At 43.3% G+C, this 24011-nt stretch overlaps 1 protein-coding gene across 1 annotated transcript; it reads right to left on the reverse strand.

The window, feature by feature from the left end:
- Positions 1 to 851: 851 nt before the first annotated feature.
- Positions 852 to 18578, reverse strand: FGF4 (fibroblast growth factor 4). Its single transcript, XM_042459599.1, has 3 exons — positions 18224 to 18578; positions 12634 to 12737; positions 852 to 1439 (listed from the first exon to the last, which is right to left on the reverse strand). The coding sequence occupies exons 1-3, from the start codon at positions 18576 to 18578 to the stop codon at positions 1263 to 1265; spliced, it is 636 nt and encodes a 211-aa protein (XP_042315533.1). The 3' UTR covers positions 852 to 1262.
- Positions 18579 to 24011: the final 5433 nt, after the last annotated feature.

Below are 24011 nucleotides of genomic sequence, written 5' to 3' on the forward strand. Positions count from 1 at the left end.
GCCACTGAAGTAAGTTCAGAAATCAGTATTGGAACCAGGCTGTACCTGGATGGTGGTTTTGGGGGCAAAAGCCATGCTATAAAACCAGGGGGCAGCCCAAATTTGGCTTGAAATTGGGAGCGGTAAGTCACTTTATTTTGCTGTGTGCTAAGCTCCAAAGAGAGATCCTTTTTGATGACATGCTATTTAGATCTCGCTAGAATAATGCATTGGTGAGTGGGAATGTTGTCATCACATTAAAAAGATTTGTAATTTTCATTCCAAAATTTAAATGCTACTAATCATAGCGCGTTTCAAAGTGTGAAAACTTATGGGGAAGGAAATGAACACAGACAGTCCAAGCTAGACCAACTAGTTTAAAAAAATAGATTGTCTAAGTTTAAAAATGTATTTTAGTAATCTTAGAGATTTATTCTGGAAGTTATTGCAGAATTATTTTCTGCATAATTCACCCAGCATGGCTGCTGCGCATCTTCCAAGGCTTTCACACAATATATTGGTGAACTGAATCCTAGGGGCTCCAAAGAGACTGCCACCATGAAAGTTCAGAGTTCAGCAATAGCAAATCTAAAAACAGCTTAGCAGGGTGGTACTTCAATGCTACACTTTCTGTACCAGCAGTAAACTGATACCATTTCAATGAAATAGTAATCCTGTACAAAAGGAGGTCAGACATTGTATTTTGCTACAAGCTGGCATCAGAACTGAGGAAGGTTTACCCAGTCCCTTTTTTTCTTCCCAAAGATTAAGACCTGATCTGGTGGTTATCATCTGTTTCTTTAAAAAGAAGGGGAGGGAGGGAGAGGGAAGGAGAACAACCATTTCATATCCACTAACAAACACTGTACAACACAGAGAACAGTGCAAAACATTGTAAATATAGGAATCGGATTTCACGTTAAAAACAAACAAACACATAATAGCAGCACACCTGTGATAACTTACCCCAAAAAAAAAGTTAAATAAAACACAATGCAAAAAGAGTCCTCTATGGTTGCATTGTGCAACCAATAGCTTAAGTTGGAGTTTTGTTTTCTGGTGGGTGTTTCTTTTTCTTTCTTTTTTTAGGAATTAAAATAAATCAGAACTATAAATAAGTTTCTGGCAATATATACAGACTTAAATAATTTAAATATCTTACATCTACTCTTGCATAAAACTCTAAAAAAAAGTGCACCATAGATTCCGCCCATTGCTTTCCACTCTCTTCATTGGGCTTGGCCTTCTCCCCCTTCCCTGAGGTAGGTCTGAAGGGACAACTCTCAAATCCTAGGAAGAAAATGTGTCACTGTCATGGTGGGAGAGACTTTGTTGCCTTTCTTTGTTCTTCCATTTTTGCTCAGGGCTATGTACATTCCCGGATAGATCTGGGACTCATAAGCATTGTAGTTGTTCGGCAGCAGGATCTCTTTGAATTTACACTCGTCATTAAAATGGCTCTGAAATGAGAAAGCGGGGGGGGGGGGGGGAGGAAAGAAACAAGGGATGTGAGTCAGGTTTAGAAAATATTCTTGGGAAAAAAGGTGGGAAAAAGGAATATTAGAAGATTTCCCATTCTCTTTTCTACCAGCCAGGGTTGCTACAAATTCTTCAATAGTTCACAGATTTAAAGCAGGACACATGTGGCTAGTGCTAAAGATCCCATGGACAGCCAAAAAAGACAAACAAATGGGTCCTAGAGCAGATTAAGCTGCAAACCTCCCTGGAAGCCAAGATGACCAAACTGAGGCTGTTGTACTTTGTTCACATCATGAGAAGGAAGAACTCATTGGAAAAGGCAATAATGCTGGGATAGGTGAAGGGAAGTTGGAAGAGAGGAAGGCCACATGCCAGATGGATGCACTCAATTAAGGCGGCCATGGGTATGGGACTGCAGGAATTAAGCAGAGCAGAGGGTCTTGGAGATGTCTCATCCATAGGGTTGCCATGAGTTGAGATCAACTCGAGGGCAGTTAACGAGAAAAACATCTGAGTGAAGATGGCAAATGTTATTAATGAGGATGACCAGAGAAGTAGAAGAGGCTGTAGCAGCTTTCTTTTTACCTGTGCATACTGAGAAGGGAAAGATTCTGCCCTCTCCTGTTCTCCCCTCTCACTAAGTTACTTGAGTGCAAACTATTTTTGCACTTAGAACATTATCACACCATGGTTTGTTTCACTGTTGCAATGGTTTAGTTTCATTTTTGATCCTTGCTTATCACACAACATTGTGACCCTCTCATGGTTGCATTGCATTGATCCATTTGTCAAGGCAGTTCTTTTCATTCATAGAAGAAACTCATGAATGATAGCAGGAACTCATTCTGCAGCAACTGAAGTAAGCCAAGGACAAAGGAGGAAAGTGGGAGGAGGAGCAGTAAACTGGGACATTTGAAAAGGTGGGATGATAAGCAGATTGATTGGGACAGACCTTGCCAAACTGGGAATAGTTAGAAGGTTTGGTCCTTTGGAAGAAAGGGGATTTTAAACAGGGAGACTGCTAAAAAGAAAAGCATTAAGCAATTTGTGACTACCAGCACTCCTCCACTGAAAACTGTCCTAGAGATACTTTCCCTCAATAAAAAGTCTATAAAGAAAATTTCAGAACTACATCTAGCATTTAAATAATTCATGTGTCTAAATACTAAGTACTGAAATAACCATTCTCAGCTAATAAACATACAGTTCACAATAACAAAGCCAAATAATTGTCATTATTACTAACACCAACAAAAATAACATACTACAGCATTCCCCTCTATTGCTCAACAGTAAACTGTCCTACAAAGAAAACGCCAGTGCCCATAAGGTACTGTGTACAATTTTATACAATGTACAATTTTTAAAATATATATATTTATGAAAATTCATATATAAATATGTATTTGTGAATGTATTTTGAATACTTTATTAAACATGCTTAAAATGTTTAGTATATATTTAGTATGTTTAACATGTTTACTACAAAAAGCATATTTTATCTGTAAAGAAATGCATTTCTGAATAGATTTATCATAAAATATACTTTTTTATTTTCAAATTAACTGGATCAATTTTTGAGCCATTCTGAGCCATTTTTCAAATGCTGTAACATGCAGAGAACTGTTAAATTTGCAATAAAATTTTGTACCTATCCACAGGTTAAGTATAAAGGTGGGAATCATGTCAGTTCATACTAGAATGTATAAAATGAATCAAACACCTCAAGTTTCCCTACTCCAGGTATGCACATGATACATCAATGCATCTTTGATGTGGATTTACAAGAGAATGTGCCCACAGCTGCTGCATTTAGCACAGCAGGGGAGAACATTTGACCTTTCAAAGGTTGTTTAACTGCAACATCCAAGTCCATCCTCATGGCTTGGGCTCATGGGAGTTGCAATCTGACTGGGGGCCATATGAGTTCCCACTGCTAACTTAGCAAAAGTTTAATGGTGAGTTTGAATGCAGTTTAGGATTCTGTTGAAAGTGCATATCGTCTTCTACCCCAGCCTTCCTTCATGGTGGTGACCTCTGGACATTTTTTACTGTATAGATGGCCCTCCATATCAATGAATTCCTCACCCATAGATTCAACCATCCATGGCTTGAAAATATCCCCCCACGAAATATTACAAAAAACAAGCCTTCATTTTTCCATTTTACATAAGGGACACCATTTTACTAAAGGCAATGGTAAAGATTTTCCCCTTGACAAGATTGTCTAGTTATGTCCATTTGTATGGGGCGGTGCTTATCTCTGTTTCTAAGCCAAAAAGCCAGCATTGTCAAAGACAACTCTGTGATCATGTGGTCAGCATGACTACACATAATGCTGTTACCTTTCCATGAAAGTGGTACCTATTTATCTACTTGCACTTTTACATGCTTTCAAACTGCTAGGTTGGCAGAAACTGGGACTAGGGATGGGAGGTCACTCTGTCCTGCAGCACTTGGGCCTTGACGTGATGACCTGCTGATTGTGCAATCATTAGAGTAAGTGCCTTAAACTGTTGAGCCACCACATACCACCATTTTACTATGTTACTGTAAATAATGAATCTTGAACTTCCATGGATTTTGATGTCCATGGGGAGTCCTGGAACCAAACCCCAGTGGATACCAAGGGCCCACTGTAATTCCCACCATCCATTTTGTATAGGAATGGCACAACAAGCCAGAAATGGGAAAGCTGTTCTATCACGTTTACCATGTCACCGCTGGCAGCACATGCTACTCCATAAGCTACAAGCACCCTCGGTTACTGTTGGGTTGTGAAAACCACTTTTTAATAGATCTCCAAATACATGGAGGGGGCAGACTCCTCATCTCAGCAATAGATGCATATTCTATGTTGTGGTTTTATTTATTTATTTAAATTCCCATATTAAACTCAATGAATTAACTGCATAAGAATATGGATGGAAACGCTCGTCTTAGGAGAAAGTCTCCTCTTACAACAGTAAAACCTAGGCTATTTCCAAGTACAGTATGGAAAATCCTCGGGCAGCTGCCTTGAAAATAAAGGGAGATGGGAGATCTCATTACCTTATGATAAAGAGATTTTGAAGAAGAGAGAAAACAAATAATGGACTCAAAGGAAGATTTCAAGGGTTTGACCCATGATTGGGAAATGGGCCTCCCTACTATATTTTAGCATTCATCTGATAGGATCCTAACTAACTCTTTATGGATACTCAAATGCCCAATAAGAAGAAGGCAGCTTAGCTTATGTTTGCTGTTCGATTCCTTTAAAATTGGTGATGACCCCCCCCCTTCCAACATTTCTTCCAGGAACTATCTTTCTCTTTCTCTTTCTCTTTGAGTGTGTGTGTGTGTGTGTGTGTGTGTGTGTGTGATATACATGGGCAAGATGGGAGTCAAATGTTGTTTTCTCTTTCTCCTTCTCCTTCTCTTTCCCCCTTCCCTCTCCCACTTCCTTTTCTTCACCCCCCCCTTTTTTTTAAGGCTAGGGAGTACCAAAAAAAGGAGTATAACTGGATGTCGATATGTACTGTATTTCTATTGTTTAGTGTAGATAAATGTTTTTTTCTATTCTTTTTTCTTTTCCTTATTCTTTATTCTTTATAGATTGTTATACTTTATTCTTAATAAAAATTTATTTATTTTTTAAAAAAAAAAAAAGGAGTATAACTGGATATAGCTACCATGGTAAGAACAACATTCAAAAGCCTTTTAAAGAAAACTTTAAAGAAAGTTTTTAAATGGCACAGGTGAGAATTTACATTGCTCTCGTTCATTCACATCAGGGACAATACCCAACAAGCAAATCTATGAGGTTATCCCAAACAAGTAAAATTTATCTCCCTTTCTCCCGGCTACTGTGACAATTGCAGTGATGCTTTACAAGGGAAAAGAGATGTTGCAGGTTGGGCAACAGATAACATCACCTTCTCTACTAATCAAATCTACTACAGGTTTGGCCCTGTAAAAATGCCCCACCACACCAATGCTCATGAGCTTGTCTGATCATCATTTCAAAGCATCTAAGCCAGTGCCTGTTATCACCACATCTTAAAGTAGCATATTCCCTATCAGAACACAAGAATGTAAAAGTTCAAGCTGTAATCCAAAACACATATATCAATTGGAGAAAGTACTTCCTAGGATTATAGTAGGAACATATCATCCAGATGATACTGAAGTTGGCACACAAGTACTTAAATAGTACTGCAGATCAACACAAGTAGCCTTTGGGAAGACTGTGTTGTGAAAGCACTTGGATCCAGACTTGTACTACACAGTACAAATAATGCAGTTAGACACCATTTCAACTGTCATGGCTTCATCTGACAGAATCCTGGGATTTGTAGTTTTGTGAGGCACCAGGACTTTTTGACAGAGAAGGCTAAAGATCTTGTAAAACTAAAAATCCCAGTATTCCATAGGATGGAGCTACAGTACTTAAAGTAAGGTTAAGCAGCATTATTTCTACAGTGGAGATGCATCCTATATTTTATGCAGAGATAAACTCATTAAAATCCATTGGACTAAAGTTCATTATAGTTTGGATTCAACTTCATGTGAAATAAATGCTCAGTGACAGAAGGTTGAAGACAAAGATGTTTTTAAATGGTGCAACATTACTGCAGCATTTTCTTGTAATGTAAGTCTGAGATCCCCATAAAACTGTGACAAATCCTCCAGAGGCAGAAACATATTAAGACACACTAATGCCCTAAATGATATCAGGTTTAAGAGACCTTATAAATCTATTACCCTAAATATGTATGACCCTAACAATTATGTAAAATTGGACATTAAGAAGCATGTCAGATGCAGTAGATTACTTAATATAGCATAATGACTAATAATGTTTTTTTTCTGTTTCAAAACCAGTGTCCCTGAAAGATAGCTAAGATCATCTGATTTATGGCTTTACTATATATTGATATAGGTCATCACAATGGATGTGGCAATGTGGACTGTCATGATGAATACTATACATTCCAACTTTCCCTATTTGGCAAGGACACTTCTAGTTAATCTTTTGTCATTCAAATTTTCAACTGTTTTTAAAATGTCCCAGTTTCTCTCTCTGCCTTCCACTTTCTCCCTTTGTCCTCAGCTTATATCAGTTTCTGCAAAAACAAACTAGTTCAGCCTCTTCTAGCTTGTCTGTTCTTCCTCACTAATAACCTTTGCCATTTTAACCAAGCTGTGAGGTTGCTTGGCTACAGGTGTCCTAATTTTTATCTGTAAAATATTGGAGGGTATGGAATATCTGTGTTAGAGAATTTGCCACTGTAATACTTTTCTTCTTCATCCCATAATTATGGGTATTGTAGTGCAAAAAGTTACTGTTCCAAGCTCTCCCACTCTCTCTATAAAAGCTACATCCTTTGTGTTATCTCTCAGATATATAGGCTTGTATCCAATGAAGTCACTGTGCAAGCAGAAGGCCACTTGTAAAAGAGGTTGTGTAAACTTATGCAGTTGTTTCTACAGTGGAGTAATAGAGCACCAGTATGCTAGGTGGCATATTCATTCTGCTAATGTTATATTGGATTTAAGTCATAACTTTATCTGCCTGAGACATAACATAAAGGATGTGGCTTTAGACCAACTGGGAAAACAATTATTATAACCATGTAGACCAGGGGTAGGCAACCTGCGGCCCGGCGAGGCCTTGGGACCGGCCCCAGGCCGGTCCTGCCGCCGATTGCCGCCGGGACCTTTGGCCTCTCGCGCGCAGGGAGCCTCAGAAACATGCATTTATATTAACATTTTTTTAAAAATCAGCAAATTATTTTGTGTGTCCTCCACTTTTTAAAAAAAGTGTCCATCATTTGAAAATTTTGTCCTACATTTGTCCCAGTTTATTTATTTATTTAATTTTAAAAATATATATATATTTAATTATTTATTTTTTGGCTTCGGCCCCCCAGTTGTCTGAGGGACAGCAACTCGGCCCTCGGCTCAAAACGGTTGCCTACCCCTGATGTAGACCATGCAAGAAGACAAGGTAACCAACAGGAACAAGGTAATGGACAGCAAATCACTGTAGATACCAAAAAAAAAAAAAAAAGAGGAAGGATTACAACCAATTTACTACTGTACAATTATAGTGCAATTTCCACTGAGGGGAAATGCAAGAGTTTTACAATGAAAGGCCATGGGTTAGTATTGCTATCATTGGGGCAGACCTAACGGACCACACTCAGCAGAATGAATAGAAGCATGCAGTAGAGCTGGCTTGCCCCATTATGAAGTCAGTGAAGTAATGCACTCGGTCATCTCAAGAGGTGGGGTGGGGTGGGGTGGGGTGGGGTAGGGAATAAGACCATTAAATCCAGAGTCTAAAATTAACCGGACTGCACTGCTGCCCTTGACACCTTTAGATTTAACCCCGTTTACTTTTGGACAAGTCAGTGTGAAAACGATCTCTTTCCAGAATCATTAGGCTGAGAGGCCTGCCCACACCATCCTATACAAACAGGGAGGCCACAACAGAAGGACAGCTGGAAATGACCATAAACAAGATTTGTATTATTTTTAGTAACCAAGTAGGCTTAAGAAATGAAATGCCATTTAACTATTTGTTCACAAGATGAGTATATTTTTTCAAAAGGCTCCTTTCAAGCAACTCATTCCTTCCAGAAAAGATCAGAGAAATACATACATTTTTGAATAATGAATTTTTGCACAGCAGCTAGAAATTACTCATTTGATTTTCCAGTTAACAAAACAAGGACCAATAAGCACTTGGTGTGATGGATCGTCACATTCTTGTACAGTAGGGTGCAGTGACTTAGTGGTTAAGACGCCAATTCTGATGACTGGAAGATCGGAAGGTTGGAAGTTCGAGGCCCAAGTGCTGCATGATGGGGCGAGCTCCTGTCACTAGTGCCAGCCTCTGCCAAACTAGCAGTTCAAAAACATGCAAATGCAAGTAGATAAATAGGTACCAATTTGGTGGGAAGGTAATAGCATTCGGTGCTGTCATGCTGGCCTCATGACCATCATAGTAGTCCTTAGACAACGCTGGCTCTTTGGCTTAGTAACAGAGATGAGCACCGGCCCCTACAGTCAGTTACGACTAGACATTCATGTCAAGGGAAAACCTTTACCTTTACATATATTCTTCTAAACTTTTGATAACTTTGAAGTATGACAAGGATGTGGCAGAACTAGTCCCTGATTGCATGTATTATGGTAATGGCTGAATAGGGCTTTCCACTCACAATGACCTCATATGTTCCAATTTGTACTAGAGGCAGGTCCAGAGGAATAGTTGTGAATTTTGAAGTGCAGGTGTCATCATCACTGGCTCCATAGTCTATGCTCCAAATAATATTCCAAACAAACATTGCAGTGATGCATAACAGAGGTGGGAATTGTGTGGCTCTCCAGATGTTGCTGGGACTGTGACTCTCAACTCTATGTCGTTTTGGACTCATGGGAGTTGCACTCCAACATCTGGAGGGCTGCGTGATTCCCACATTTGATCTATACCAACAAACCAGTTCTATGAGTTTCTGTTTTCACCAGGAACATGTCCTTTGTAAAGTCAATGGGTCTGCATTGTCCATTCAAGAAAACACCAATCCAAAATTCTGTGCATTACAGGAAGCAGCACTCATAACAACATATTGCTACTGGAAAAATCTATCCCTATGATCTAGTCTCTGTGACGAGTTCAGCTAAGCTTTAGAGGAAGTAGGATTGCCTGTGTTAAGTAGCAGATATCTTTATCTCAGTGAATTTAAAACGTGGTGCTTAAAGCCTGCAAACCTTAGCTCCACCATAATACTGGGCAATTCCAAATAACTGTAAGATTTCAGTTTTTCAAATTATGGGTAAACATCATCATATAGCTTGTATGTTTCAATAGCTCACTGTACAATCAGAAATGTCTTTTGCACTTAAAAACTAATTTTAGAGTATAAATTGCATGCATTCCATGGATTCCATTCCTGAATGAATATATATATATATATATATATATATATTCCCCCTGTTTTAGTGAATCCTCCCATCCTCACTGTAGTTCTAATGGTCTTTCCCTTCCCCCATGATTCAAATAGCAATAGAATAAATACTCCAATTGGAGTTTTATTCCTGTTGGTAATTGCAAAATGATTGCAGGCTGGATTTGGCCTGGAGAAGAAAAGGTTAAGAGGTGATATGATAGCCCTGTTTAAATATTTGAGGGGTGTCATATTAAGGATTGAGCAAGCTTGTTTTCTGCTGCTGCACAGAACAGAACACAGAACAATAGATTGAAGTTACAGGAAAAGATTCTACCAAAAAGGTAGGGAAAAAATCCTGACAGTAAGAGCTGAGTAGAACACGTTACACTACCCCAGAGTGTGGTGGAGTCTGCTTCTTTGCAGGATTTTAAGCAGAGGCTGGATGGCCATCTGCATGGCAGGGGATTGGACTGGATGGCCCTTGAGGTGTCTTTCAACTCTATGATTCTATTATGGCTGGGGAAGAAAGGGCTAAACCTCTTCTTGTAACCTTCAGTTAACTTAGAGTTTACAGTTGGAAGACCGTTGTGCAATAAACTGGCATTGCTATGCCTACATACAGGGTTGTCACTAGGGTACATGGAGGGTGTGGATCACAATGGGTGACTACTACCACCCTGCCCCACTGCTGCTATTTCTGAGTCAGCCCAGGCGGTGGGTAGGCAATAGGAGGAAAAGAAGGAAAGGTCAAGCTCCTGCTACAGCCCTCCTCAGTAGCCCTTTCTGGACACCTGGTGACACCAACCTTCATGACGCAACTAACTACATAGGTGATAGCAATAAGAGGAAAAAGGCCACAGGTGAGTAACAGCTGTGAAAGAATGAAGACTCTAAAGCAGGGGTAGGCAACCTGTGGCCCGCGGGCCGGATGCGGCCCGGCCCCAGCCCAGTCCTGCCACTGATTGCCGCCGGGGCCTTTGGGGGGCAATTGTCTATAGAAGCCTCAGAAACATGCATTTATATTAACATTTTTTAAAAAATCAGCAAATTTTTTCGCGTGTCCTCCATTTTTTTTAAAAAAAAGTGTCTTCCATTTGAAAATTTTGTCCTACATTTGTCCTGGTTTATTTATATATTTAATTTTTTAAAATTATTTAATTATTTATTTTTTGGCTTCGGCCCCCCAGTTGTCTGAGGTACAGCAACCCGGCCCCCGGCTCAAAAAGATTGCCTACCCCTGCTCTAAAGCAACAGGCTGCTTAGAGCTGACAGGTATGTCTACCTTTTCTTGCCATCAGGAACAAAGTGCAACTGCTAGCTTTTTTCACCAACAGGATTCTAACCTATGTCTCTGCTTTTTGTTCTCCACTTTGCTGCTGGATGGCCAGATGAAAAGGAGGACAGAGCTCCTTAATGTTTCAATTATTATTAATTTTTAATCATTTACACATTTCTATCCCACCCATTATCATGGGATTCCAGGGGAGTGTAAACAATTTGAAACACTTCCAGATTAAAAGTATCAATGACATAAATGAGATAAAAACAACAGTTAAAACCAGCTTGAAAGGTACAACAATTTAAAACTCTGTACATGCACACTTTGAAATATTTTTTTAAAATAAAATGCCATGTTGTGGCTTTGTATTGGCAAGAAACCAACATTGGTGCCAGTTTGAACTCCAAGGGGAAGGCATTCAATAATTGTGGCATCACCCTTGTCTGTCTCCTCCCCCTTCAGATTTCTGCCAATGGTGGGACACAGAGCAGGACCCCCCTGCAGATCTCCATTTCTAGGCAGATATATATAGGAAAAGAGCTATGCAGAAAAGGAAATTTCAGCAGATTTCAGTTTCCATGACAAGCTAGGCCTGCTGAAACTCTGAAATTCCTCTTTTTCATGTGCCTATCCCACCTTGATGGGTTTAACATCCCACCCAAAGAGAAAGTATGCTGTACTTAAAAGCTTCCTCATTATTTTGTGACATTTGAATTGCTTCTGATATGGTTGTTCTCCTACTATATAAGAGTAATGGAAACCTGCCTCCAGTGGAGTCCACCTCCCTTGTTTCTGGATGAGTCACTGTCTTTGGTGTGCCTTCTATGAGTACAGGTACTTGTGCTGGATCAGAGCAATTGATCCCACCACTCTTGATACAGCCTCTGAGGTTGGGGCAGAGCAGTGAAACATGTCAAGTCACAGTTAAAATAGGAGTGGAAGCACTTCCGGCCCTGCAATACAAATCTGGCTCCCTGAGATTCTCCAAATAACCATGCCACCTTCCCCGTGACATCATCATTTGGTGGTTTCCCAGAGTTTGGACAAATTTCCCCCCAAAATTTATTTGGTTCTGGGATTGATAAAGATTCTCCACCTTGCAGCAGACACATCATATCATTTCAACCATTTTATTTTAGCCTAGATCGTAAGCTGCCTTGAGTCCTATTTTGGGAGAAAGGCAGGATGTAAAATAAATAAATAAATGTCATCCATAAATAAATCTTACATTTCAGCTCATAGATGTTTAGCAGTGCAATCTGATAGATGCCTACTAGAAAAGTAAAGCTGATGTTCCAAAACATTACTCTAGCTTGGAACATAGTTTGGGAATTTTCTTCTAATTTGTCATGCTGTCTATAAACATCTTATTGAAACTCTTGAAACTGTCAGTTCACTTGCCAAAATAGACTATTATCATGCTTGGAGATGTGTTTGTGCATTAATAACATTTTTTGACCATCATGGAATCTGGAGAATGATTTCCTGCTGCAAGTGCAAAATATTCCAGTAAGAAAGGTGCCTTCCTTTTCTTCTGACAGTTCTAATGCTCACTCAGCCATCATCTAAGAAAACCACACAGAAGTTGCTTGGGAACAATTAGGACAAGTTATCGTTTTGAATTACCTTTTTGGATAACAGCTCCCAAAATCACTCATCCAACATAGGGTGCTTTTCCAAGCTTAATATCTGTGTTTGCTCAATAAGGAAGTCTGGTCAAATTATAATAATATTATCATATTAAAAATATGTCCATGCCTGGTTCCCATCTTTTCAATGTTGTACACCAATTTTTTTTTAAATGCAGCAGTTCTAGGATTTCCCACAGTTCTTACATTATGTCTTCTGTGAAAGATTCTAGACATGTGATCAAGAGTATGGAGTGTTTCACTTTATACATACACATTTAAAACGAAATTAAAAGAGTTGTAGCTGACCAACTTCATAATTGCTACTTACAGATCCATACAGCTTGCCTTTACTGTTCATGGCTACAAAGAGTCCACTTTTAACACCAAAGATGCTCACCACTCCTCTTTCCACTGGAGAGATCTCCAGTAAGCCTATAAGAGAATGACAGCACTTGAGGAATCAATGAGAAGTAAGCATTTGTAGCAATATACATTCTCTTAAACCAGGTGATGAAGAATGTCCACAGTAACTGATGATGTTCTAATTATTTCAATCAAGCTTCATTAGTTTTCCTGACATACTACCTTACTAGGACACAATTCTGAACCCACACGACTGTTTCATAGATGAAAATGGGAGAGAGAGAACCATGTATGCTACCTTGATTCCTGCTTGGAGGAAAAATGGCACATAAATGTAATAAACAAATGTTTTGATTTACCTAACAGAGGTGTTGAATAACTTCTCTTCCTAAGCATATCTAGCATTTTACTCTTGAGCACATAGAACATTATTAAGCATCAACCCACAAGATTTGGCTTGCCAGCTGGAGGGTTATCATATCTAGAGGGCAAGAGGTTGGGCGTAGGCTGATCTAGTCGTACAGCAGTTACACTGACCTCTTTGGGTTAATTTTGTCCCGTCCAGTGTGCATGTAATGGAGCACTAAACGGGGCTGGGCTTTTTTAGCTTGAGTTGAAAGAAAACATTATATGTCCATGGATCACTTGGACTGCCAGTTGAAGTCTGAACATGTTCAGTGGGATACAGTGTTTTGACTTTAACCCCCCCCCCCCCCCGGAAACCCCACATCTGGGGGTTTTGGGGGTTTATAGTCCAAAAAGTAACTTTTCTGAGCTGTGTGCCACTACAATGGAAGTAGGGGCTAGTTTAGGAGCTCAGGGCAGGCTGTGAGGCCTACACGCCTCAGTTGTTCAACAGAAAGGAATGGTTGGTATCTTGGGAAAAACTGTCAGGCAAGCTACTTCTGTGCTTCCCCACAACCTACTGTCTGAGGTGGCTACCTCACTCCACAATAGGGTCAGCCCTGGTGCTGCATACACAAATTGGTTACTATCCTGGATGTTGTTGCATGGTGGTGAAAGAGTCACTGTATAATGCAGGCTTGTCTCTAAGAGAGTAGCTACCAGTGTCCAGTAAGGTTCCAGGCTCATCAATACTGTTAACTACCACTCTGGATACTCAGTGTGTGCTATGCAGCCAGAGATGCCTCACTGCTGTCATCACCCTTCACTAGAGGCAAAACTGCTCAGACTGAAGTTATCTGGAGAACCATATTCTGCCACGTGAACCTATCTGTGCTTTGAGATCTTCTGGAGAGGCTCTTCTCTCTGTCCCATGCTATCTCTCACAGATACATCTGGTGCAGAAACAGGAGAGAGCCTTCACAGTGACTGCTCCCAGGCTCTGGATCTCTCAACCCAGAGAGGTTAGACTAGCACCCTTCCTTACTATCTTTCTGCAAGTAGATGAAGACCTGTTGTAAGTCACCTTGAGTAAGGGAAGGATTATCACAGTCACCACATCACCATCCTCATCCCTGCTACTTGATTCACCATCAGTTATCACACTACTCTATTAGAGCTTTCACAGAGCCCCCCATTGTGTGTGTGTGTGTGTGTGTGTGTGTGTGTGCTGTGTGTGTGTTGTGTGACTTCAAGTGACTTTTGATTTATGGCAGCTCTAACGCAAAACTTACATGGGGTTTTCTTGGCAAGATTTTTTCAGAGGAAGTTTGCCATTGTCTTTCCCTGAGGCTGAGAGCATGTGACTTGCCCAAAGTGGGCTTCATGGCCAAGTTGGGAATCAACGCCTGGTCACCAGAGTCACAGTCCAACACTCAAAATACTATGGCCCATCCCTGAACTGTCTCCCTGGTAGCCCAGCCATCTGAAAAGCAAATGAGTACTGCACAGCCAAGCTGCAAATGGGGTGCTTGTGCTTTAAAGCAGCTCTGGGTTCTGGCTGTCAAGTATCAATGACTTAATCTTGACCAGAGTTTTGGAAAATTACTCTCCACCCCAAATCTCATCATTCCTCTGCCAGCCATGAGCAGTAGGCATGTTGTTTGGGAGGTAGATTCTGGGAGCTGTAGACCAGCCAAGGACCTTTCCCAAGCTTTGGCCCTGATTGGTTTGCTGCCTGCTTCATCTCCTTGGACTTCACTCTGGGCTGGGAGTTCTGAAGTCTTTTGCCTCCACTATGCTGATGTATCCAAAAAGATAGACCTTAAAACTGTAGTTCTCCCATTCCTGACATGAAGCCCAATACGGTTAAAGTTAGGGTTTGTTTTCATTCTGTTTTCATGGTTAGCAGCAATCTCCCACTTTGTCAGGCTTAAAATAAGTGACAGTATGCTTCAGGATGACACATGAGACATTTGTCATGGTGCTGCTGTCTTTAACCCCTCCTTCCAAGTCCTATTGTTTCAGTTGGAGAGGAGTTAGAATTAGAGTCAGGGGGCCATTGGGGTTAAGTCACTAACAGATGTTTTTTTCTGGTGGACGATCCTAGCCTCTTTGCCAAGTGACTGTGTGATCTAGAATCCCAAATTTTCTATTTATAAAGCCTATTGACAAAAAGAAGGAGTGACATGTGAGTACTTTATCTCAGCAAACCTTGGGGCATTGCAGCAGTGGGAAACACCTGATTCATTTTTATTTTCATTATTAATAGAAAAGGTCTTGCTTTAAATTCATGTATCATACACTCAGGCGGGGGATTAGTGATCATTACAGGGGTGCAGCTTATCTCCTCTGAACTCCCTAAGTAGCACCCCATTTGACCAAATATAGGATCTGGGAATACCACTTTTTAAAAGATGTTTATTTCCTGTCCTTACATAGGAAAAACAGCCACTGTCAACAGTAGGAAAAGTATTGTATTGTTGTTCTTATGTGCTTTCAAGTTGCCTCTGACTTACGTCCATTTTCTTGGCACGATTTATTCACTGGCTTTGTCAAAGGCTGAGAGAGAATGACTTGACCAAAGTCATCCATTGGGGTTCCATGGTGGACAAGATTTGAACCCTGGTTTTCTGGAATGCTAGTCCAACACCAACATAAGTCAGAAATGACTTGAGGCACACAACAATACTTTGCCTCAAGTCATTTCTGACTTAGGTTGATCCTGAAATAATAAATCTATCACAAAGTTTTCTTGGCAAGATTTGTTCACAGGTGGCTTGCCATTGCCTTCTTCTGAGGCTGAGAGAGTGTGGCTTGCTCAAAGTCGCTCAGTGGGTTTCCATGGTCAACCTGGGAGTTAAACTCTTGTCTCCCAAACTCCTAGTTGAACACTCAAGTCACTTCACTACCTTGGCTCACCTGGCAAAATATACAATTGCCTTATATTAAGAATACAAAAGGGATAATCCCCAAGGTGGCACTCTGCATTAGTTCAAACTTCTCCTCCTTGTACTCAAGAGCAGAGCCAGCATGGGAGAGCAGTTTGAGTGTTGGGCTATGATTCTGGGGCCCAGGATTCAAATCCTCCCTTGGCCATGAAAACCAGAAGAGTGACCTTGAGCAACTCTCACTGTCTCAGCCTCAGAGGAAGGCAAAGGCAACCCTCCTCTGAACAAATCTTGCTGAGAAAACTCTGTGATAAGTTCGCCTTAGGGTCTCCGTAAGTCATAAATGACTTGAAGGCACACAACAACAACATCAACAACAACTCAGGAGGACTGGTCCCTTTTTAAAAATGGGATTGCTTTCTTTGGCTTGGCAGGAGTCTTGCAGCCTGCACCTTACTCCTCGTGAGTTAAATGCATAAACTCATCCTGCCCTCTCCCACACATGATACATTTATGCAAAGGGCTCTTGTAGTCCCTTTGAGACTAACAGTTTAATTCCAAGTCCCACTGATGTCAATGGGTCTATTCTAACTGTGAGCTCTAGCACAGAATTCCCAGTCCATCGCATTAACTGACACTTGGCACATCCTTAGACTAGGGGCCTTTGCTTGTTTGTTTGCTGTTGTCCTTTGCAAGATTAAGACCAAAACACATCAAACAAACTGGCAAAATCCAATCAACACAAAAGAAGGAGGGGGAAAAACTTTTTTGGTATAGGAAAACGTCCTGAAACCAACCTGCAAATATGTCTGTTACCTGGATGGCCTTTGCGGCAGATGTCCAGCAACACAGAGTAAAATCCTCACACCTGACAATCCCCATGGAGAGGGCACTATCCCCACCCACCTACTACTACTACTACTGTTGCTACACACACACACAACCAGAGGGTGCCACAACAAATCGCAGTCCCCATAATTCTGCAGCATTGAGCCATGGCTGTTAAAGTGGTGTCAAACCGGGTTGTTTCTGCAGTGCAGACGCAGCCTCTCTCGCTTTCTCTCTCTGGCGTTGGCACGTTTACCTTTAAATATGCTCAAGAAGGAGGACCGTGGGGACAGATCCCGCATATCCTCCCCTCAAACCCTCTTTTAGGCAACTGCCTCCTGATAAAAACCCACTGGGGGACTTTGGGCGAGTCCCACTCTCTCAGCCGCAGAGGATGGCAAAGGCAAAACCCGCTCGGAAGGAACTGGCCCAGAAAACCCTAGGATAGGTTCGCCTTGAGTTCGCCATGGGTCAGAAATGACATGGAGGCACACAACAACAACAACGAACTCCGCTGTTAAGGGTGCATCGCACTGCAGACTTCATCCACTTTTGACACAGCTTTAACTCCCATGGCTGATGACATTCCGGGGATTGTAGTTCTGTGCGGCATTTAACCTTCCTTGTCAGGGAGCTGGTGGGGGGGGGGGGGCAGAAACTATAATTCTCAGAATTGCATAGCAGGGAATCATGGCAGTAAAAGCGGCGTCCAAGTGGATTATTTCTGCGGTGCGGATGCAGTCTATAACAAGGCTGCATCTGCAGAAACAAAGCAGCCTGACCCCATTTGCCGGGGTCCCGCACAGCCCTGAAAGCCAGCGCAGAGGCCCCCGCCAGAGGCAGCCAGGCCGAGTGGTCGGGGCCTGGGCTGGACTCCCAGCTCTGCCATTGAAACCCCTGGGACTCCCTGAGCAAGGCACACTCTCTCAGCCTCCGCAGGGGAAGGCAGGCCCCAGCCCAACCCTTAAGCCGCAATAAGAATAGTAAGAATGAAGAAGAAGAGGAGGAGGAGGAGAGTGGTTTGAGCGTTGGACTAGGACGCTGGAGACCGGGGTCTGATTCTCAGCTCGGCCATGACACCCACCGGGTCACACTCTCTCAGCTTCCAACGCTCAAGCTATAATAATAATAACAACAACTAATAAAATAGGGGGAGAAGAGAAGGAGGAGGAGGAAGAGGAAGAAGAAAAGGAAGAAGAAGAGGGCCAGCATGGTGTAGTGGTTTGAGCGTCGGAGTCGGACTCTGAGACCAGGGTCTGATTCTCCGTCCGGCCATGAGCCCCGCTGGGGGACCTTGGGCAAGTCACACTCTCTCAGCCTCAAGCCACCACACCACGTCAATAATAATAATAATAATAATAATAATAATAATAATAGTAGAGAAGGAGAGAGCCCGTGCGACTTCGTGGTTTGAGCGTCGGACTAAGGGGGGGGGGGCTTGGTCCGGTGACCCTCTCTCGGCCTGCTGTCGCCTGTGGCCCGGCGGGGACTTACTGTAGCGGTTCTCGTTGTGGATGCCGTTGATGCGGCTGTCGGGCAGGACCTGGATGTGAAACCCGATGCCGACGTTGCAGTAGAGGCGCCGGAGCCGCTTGATGCCCAGGAGGTAGGAGTCCCCCCCGTCGCGGCCGGCCTCCCTTCTGTCGCTGCCTCCTGCTCCTGCTCCTCCGGCGGGGATCCGGGCCAGGGAGCGGGAGAAGAGGCTCTCCCAGCGCCACTCCAGGGTCTGGTTGGGGGGCATCATGGGGGGCACCATCGGGGGCGCCAGGCAAGGCCAGGGCAGGGCCAGGAGGAAGAGGAGGGCGGCCGGGCAGGAGGGCAGCCAGGGGCCCATCATCCGGAGCCACATCGGGAACCGCCCGCCCCTCGCCCGCCTCGAAGGGGGCTAAAAATACCCAGCCCTGGCAGGGAGGGCACAGGCAGCAGGAGCAGGAGGAGGGGGGCAAAGAAGGGGAATCAAAATGAACGTGGAAGGAAGAGCTCCAGATCGCCCTCCTGGAAGGAACTGGAGAGCTTCTAGAGAGAAGGATGAGGGTGGTGGGGTGTCTGTGGGGGCCTTGCCCTTTTCCCCCTGGAGGACTGGGCTGCAGCCTCGCCTAGCCTTGGCTCTCCCAAGCCAGAGGGTGCCTCTCTTCAAGGGAGGACCTGCTTCTTCTTCCCCTCCTCCTCCTCTTCCTTCTCCTCCTTCTGCTCCACCATCGCCCTGGGTCGCCCCTGAAAGACCAGAGACCTTTATAGAGGCCGGGGCTTCCCTCTTACATCACTACCTTCCTCCCCCCCTTGACCCTCCAGGGGTTTGGCAAAGGATGGGGGGCACCCCAAGAGGAAGAGGAGGAGGAAGATCGGGGACACCCCCATGGCTCAGCCCCCTTCCAATGGGATCTTGGAAGGAGAGCCAGGGAGGGAGGGAGGGAGGGAGGGGAAAGCAAGGGTACCCCACTTTTCTCTTCCCTTTTCTTCTCTTTGGAAGGAGTGTAAACTAAGGGATTGGTGGCCAAAGGCTATTTATTTATTTACTTATTTATTCATTTATTGTCTATCTCTCTTTCCCTTTCTTTTTTCCCAAGCGGCTGTGCCAACCCTGCTCTTGGCAGTCCAAGGCACACACACACACACACACACACACACACACACACACACAGCCCAAGAATGCCCAACATGCCTCCCTCCAAGATGCCAAGCCTCCCTCCTTGCCTTCTTCTTCTTCTTCTTCTTCCTCCTCCTAACAATGTCTCACTTTGTGGAAAGTTGTGGCATTTCAGCCTTCTCCATATATATATATATATGGGGTGGTTGTTCTTTCCCAAAGCAAGAAAGGGAGCTAAAGAATGGCTTTTTGCATGGGAGGATGGGACATAATTTTTTTTAAGAATGAAAATATTTGCAGTTAAAACAACAACAATAAGAACAACAGGAAAGAAATCATTTGTCGGGAAATAGCCAAAAGGAGAAAGAGGAGAAAAAAGAGAGAGAGAATATATACCCTAAACCGAATCTTTCAAATGTAAGGAAGAAGAGGAAAGTGTAGCCTTTGTAGGCAGGGAGGGGGAAACCCCATTGGAAGCAATAGGGCTCCTTCTGAGTAGAGAGGGAAAAGGACCCAGAGGCAAGTTCTGCAGCGATCGCCCGGATCCACTGGAATGGTATCTTAAGGAGACTTTTTGGTATCTGATCGTTTTAGGTTACACAGGCGCTTCTTCGAGTGTCAGGCTGACAGCCCAATGGAGGAGGCGGCTCTCTGGTTACATATATGCTCCCTGGAGTCATTTTCCTGCCTATATGTGTGCGTGTGTATGTGCGTCTATATCTAGATCTATATATCTATATCTGTCTATATATATAGAATATATATAGACGATCCCGAGAGCAAGATTTCCAACGCCTTTCCCTCCCTTGGGAGTCAAATGTTGTAAGAACTCTCAGGGAGCGAAAGCTTGCAAGTGTATTTTCTGCTTGGAGAAAGCCAAGGGCTTCCTTCCTTCTTTCTGGCAAAGGTCTGCCAAAGTCTGGGCTCGAGTGGGTTCGGGATAAGATGAAAGGAAAACAAAGCCGGGATAAAAGCATTTGGGGTTCAGACTGGACACCTGATTGGTGTCGATCCCGGAGCGACTTTTTCATAAAATAATAGTAATATGATTGGCAGGCACACATTTGCCAGGGACTCCAGGCAACGTTTGTAGGTTGGATGCTCAGTGGAGGAAATAGAGAGAAAGGAAGTTGCCCATATATATATATATAATCATTATATATATAATCATTGGTTTTTGGATAAGAAATGCAATATACCAGAACCACAAAATAGAAAGGGCAAATTCCTTTCTCTGTTTCCTCTCTCTCTCTCTCTCTCTCTATATATATATATACACACACACACACACACACACACACACTGTATTTTTTACATTTTTCGTCTTGACCTCTTTGAAATATGGTAGAATACCCTCCCCCCAAAAAACCCAAGGGATTCACTGGACTTTGTGATTGTTGTTGTTGTGTGCCTTCAAGTCGTTTCTGACTTAACGACGATCCTAAGGCGAACCTAGAAGGGCGGGGAAGGCTTGCTGGAAGACTTGTCTTCCTCTGAGGCTGAGAGAGTGTGACTTGCCCAAGGTCACCCCGGGAGTTTCCATGTCGGATGGGACTCTGATCTCCGACAACTGCACCCCGACATCAGTTTCTGTTACTTTTGTTGTTGGGGTGCGACTTCCAGTCGTTTCCGATTTATGGCGACCTTAAACCCCTATCCTGGTGTTTTCTTGGCGAGATTTGTTCAGAGGAGACTGGCCATTGCCTTCCCCTGAAGCTGAGACAGTGTGACTTGGCCAAGGCCCCCCATTGGCTTTACTCGGAGGGTACCGGCGAATAAAAGTGTCATCGCCCAGAAGGACGAGATGGCTTTATGCGCACGATATAAGGATCACAGAACTGGCCTACCTCGCAGGTTTGGTGTTGGGAGATTGTAAGCCTGAGGGCAGGGAAATGTCTTATTAACAATTTGTAAGCCTCTCTGATAGCCTTTCGGCTGAAGAGCGGGGTAATAATAATAATAATAATAATAATAATAATAATAATAACTGCTAGAATGTGCGCCTACATTCTCAATGTTTGCGCATTATTCTTATTGGCATCGTGATCAATGGGGTTTCTTGCTAAGAGGCCCTGGAGCTCCAGTACAACCAGTAGCCAATGGGATTAGCCATTAGCCCCACCGCCTCAAAACCTTTTAAACCCCCCCTCCCAAGAGCTGAAGACCGACAGGGAAGTGGCTCGGTGTCCAAGGGCCATCAGCAATCCTTATTCGGAGTACTCCGAAGGAAGCCCCCTGCATTCATGGGGTTTGCCCCCATTGACGGATCCAATGACACGCTGCCCTTTGCTTACTTATATTCCGCTTTCCTCAGAGCATCAACCCTAGTATTATTTGCTTTCTGCATAGCACAAACCTATTATTATTATTGCTGTTATTGTTATTTTCTTACTTATATCTTGCTTTCCTCAAAGCATGAACCCATTATTATTTGCTTACTTATACTCCGCTTTCTGCAAAGCATGAACCTATTATTATTAGTATTATTATTATTATTAGCTTACTTGCATCCTGCTTTCTCCAAAGCATGAACCTATTATGATTCCGCTTTCCGCAAAGCACGAACCTAGTGTTGTTGTTGTTGTTGTTGTTGTTGTTGTTGTGTGTCTTCAGGTCCTTTCCCGACTTATAGCAACCCTAAGGCGACCCTATCGTGAGGTTCTCTTGGCAAGGTTTGTTCAGAGGAGGTTTGCCATGGCCTTCCCCTGAGGCTGAGAGAGTGTGACTTGTCCAAGGTCACCCAGTGGGTTTCCATGGCTGAACTGGGAATCGAACTCTGGTTTCCAGAGTCACATAAGTAATTCAAGGCTCAAACCATTAAGCCACTCTGGTTCTTCTTCTTCTTCTTCTTCTTCTTCTTCTTCTTCTTCTTCTTCTTCTATTCTTCTATACACATACACACACACACACACTTATTAATTTAGCCAGTGTGGCATAGCAATTTGAGTGCTGGATTATATATATATTCATATATATATATATTCTTCATACACACACAGACACATATATAGAATAATGTGTGTGTGTATATATATATATATGTATATATAGAAGAAGAATATTTGTATGTACGTATGTATGCATGTATATAATAGTCCAGCGCTCAAACTATGACGCCACGCTGGCTAAATTAATGTGTGTGTGTGTGTGTGTGTGTACACCTATATTTAGTAACACAGAGACTAATTTAGCCAGCATGGCGTCGTAGTCTGAGCACTGGACTGCAACTTTGGAGACCTGGGTTCAAATCTCGGCTGGGTCATGGCAACCCACTAAGTGACCCTGGGCAAGTCACACTCTCTCAGCCTCAGACGAGGGCAACCCTGTCAATGAAGAAATTCAGACCTCGTGTGATAGGGTGGGCACCAGTGGGAAACGACTTGAAGGCGCACAAGGGGACAGGAGGAAGCCTGGAGGGGGACCGTAGCTGGTGTATTGCTCGCTGGCTGGCTTCCTTGGGAGTGATGCCTGGCCAGCGGAGCAGGTAAAGGCGGCGTGGGGCCGGTGGGTGAGCTGTCATCCCTGCTGTGCCCTGGGAAGAAGGGAGTCCCGCTGGAGGCCAGGCTGGCCTGAGTCACCCCCTTCTCTCTCCCTTCAGCCATCCTCTGGGAGCATCCGCAATTGTTCTGACGCTCCCTCCTCAGGTGCCTCCAAAGAAAGAAAGAGAGAGAAAGAGAGAAAAGAAGAGCCTGGCTTCCCTTTCTTTTCTTAGCCACCCCAGGGTTTCTATCCTCTTTCAACTGGGCTAGATTTGGACTTGAGAATCAGTGTGATGCAGTGCTTTGAGTGTTGGGCCATGACCCTCCAGACCAGGCTTCAAATGCCTGCTCAGCCACGTGACCACCCTTGAGCAAGTCACACTCTCTCAGCCTCAGGCTGGCCAGGCCATGGCAAACCTCCTCTGCAAAAAGAAAAAACCTTGCCAAGAAAACCTTGCCAGGATAGGGTCGCCAGAAGTCTGGATTGACTTGAAGGCACACAACGACCACCACAACAAAGACGTAGGGTAGCTCTTGTTGCTGTTGTTGCGCCTTCAAGTCATTTCTGATTTATGGTTTTTCGTGGCAAGGTTCTTCATTTCTCCATCTATTTGCCACGGCCGTTCTCTGAGGTTGAGAGTGTGTGACTTGCCCAAGGTCACCCAGTGGGTTCCCATGGCTGAGCTGGGAATTGCACCCTGGTCTTCAGTGTCCCAGTCCAGCATTCAAACCACTATACCACACTGGCCCAGGGCAGGTAGGGTGTGTGTACATCTACACTGTGGAAATAAAATGAAGTTTGACACCACTTTTAATGCTGGGATGTGTCGTTTTGTGAGGCAGAGAATTCCTCAGGTCCCTTCTGATCAGGGAAGCTGAAGCAGAGTTGGTCTTGGTTAATACTTGGATGGGAAACTGCCAAGGAATATCAGGTGCCATAGGCTTTATAGGAAGGAATTGGCAAAACCACTTCTTGAGTATTGCTCACCTTAGAATACCCTGTGAAATTCATGGAGTCACCATAAGTTGACAGGTGGCTTGAAAGCATTCACACAGTAGAAATAATGCAGTTTGACATCACTTTAACTGCCATGGCTCCATCCTACAGAAACCAGGGATTTGTAGTTTTGTGAGGCATCAGCAGACTTTGGTAGAGAAGGCTAAGGACCTTGTAAAACTGCAAATCCCAGGATTCCAAAGATGGTGCTATAGCATT

The sequence above is a fragment of the Sceloporus undulatus genome, chromosome 1 (assembly GCF_019175285.1).
Source record: "Sceloporus undulatus isolate JIND9_A2432 ecotype Alabama chromosome 1, SceUnd_v1.1, whole genome shotgun sequence".
In the NCBI taxonomy this organism is placed as follows: Eukaryota; Metazoa; Chordata; class Lepidosauria; order Squamata; family Phrynosomatidae; genus Sceloporus; species Sceloporus undulatus.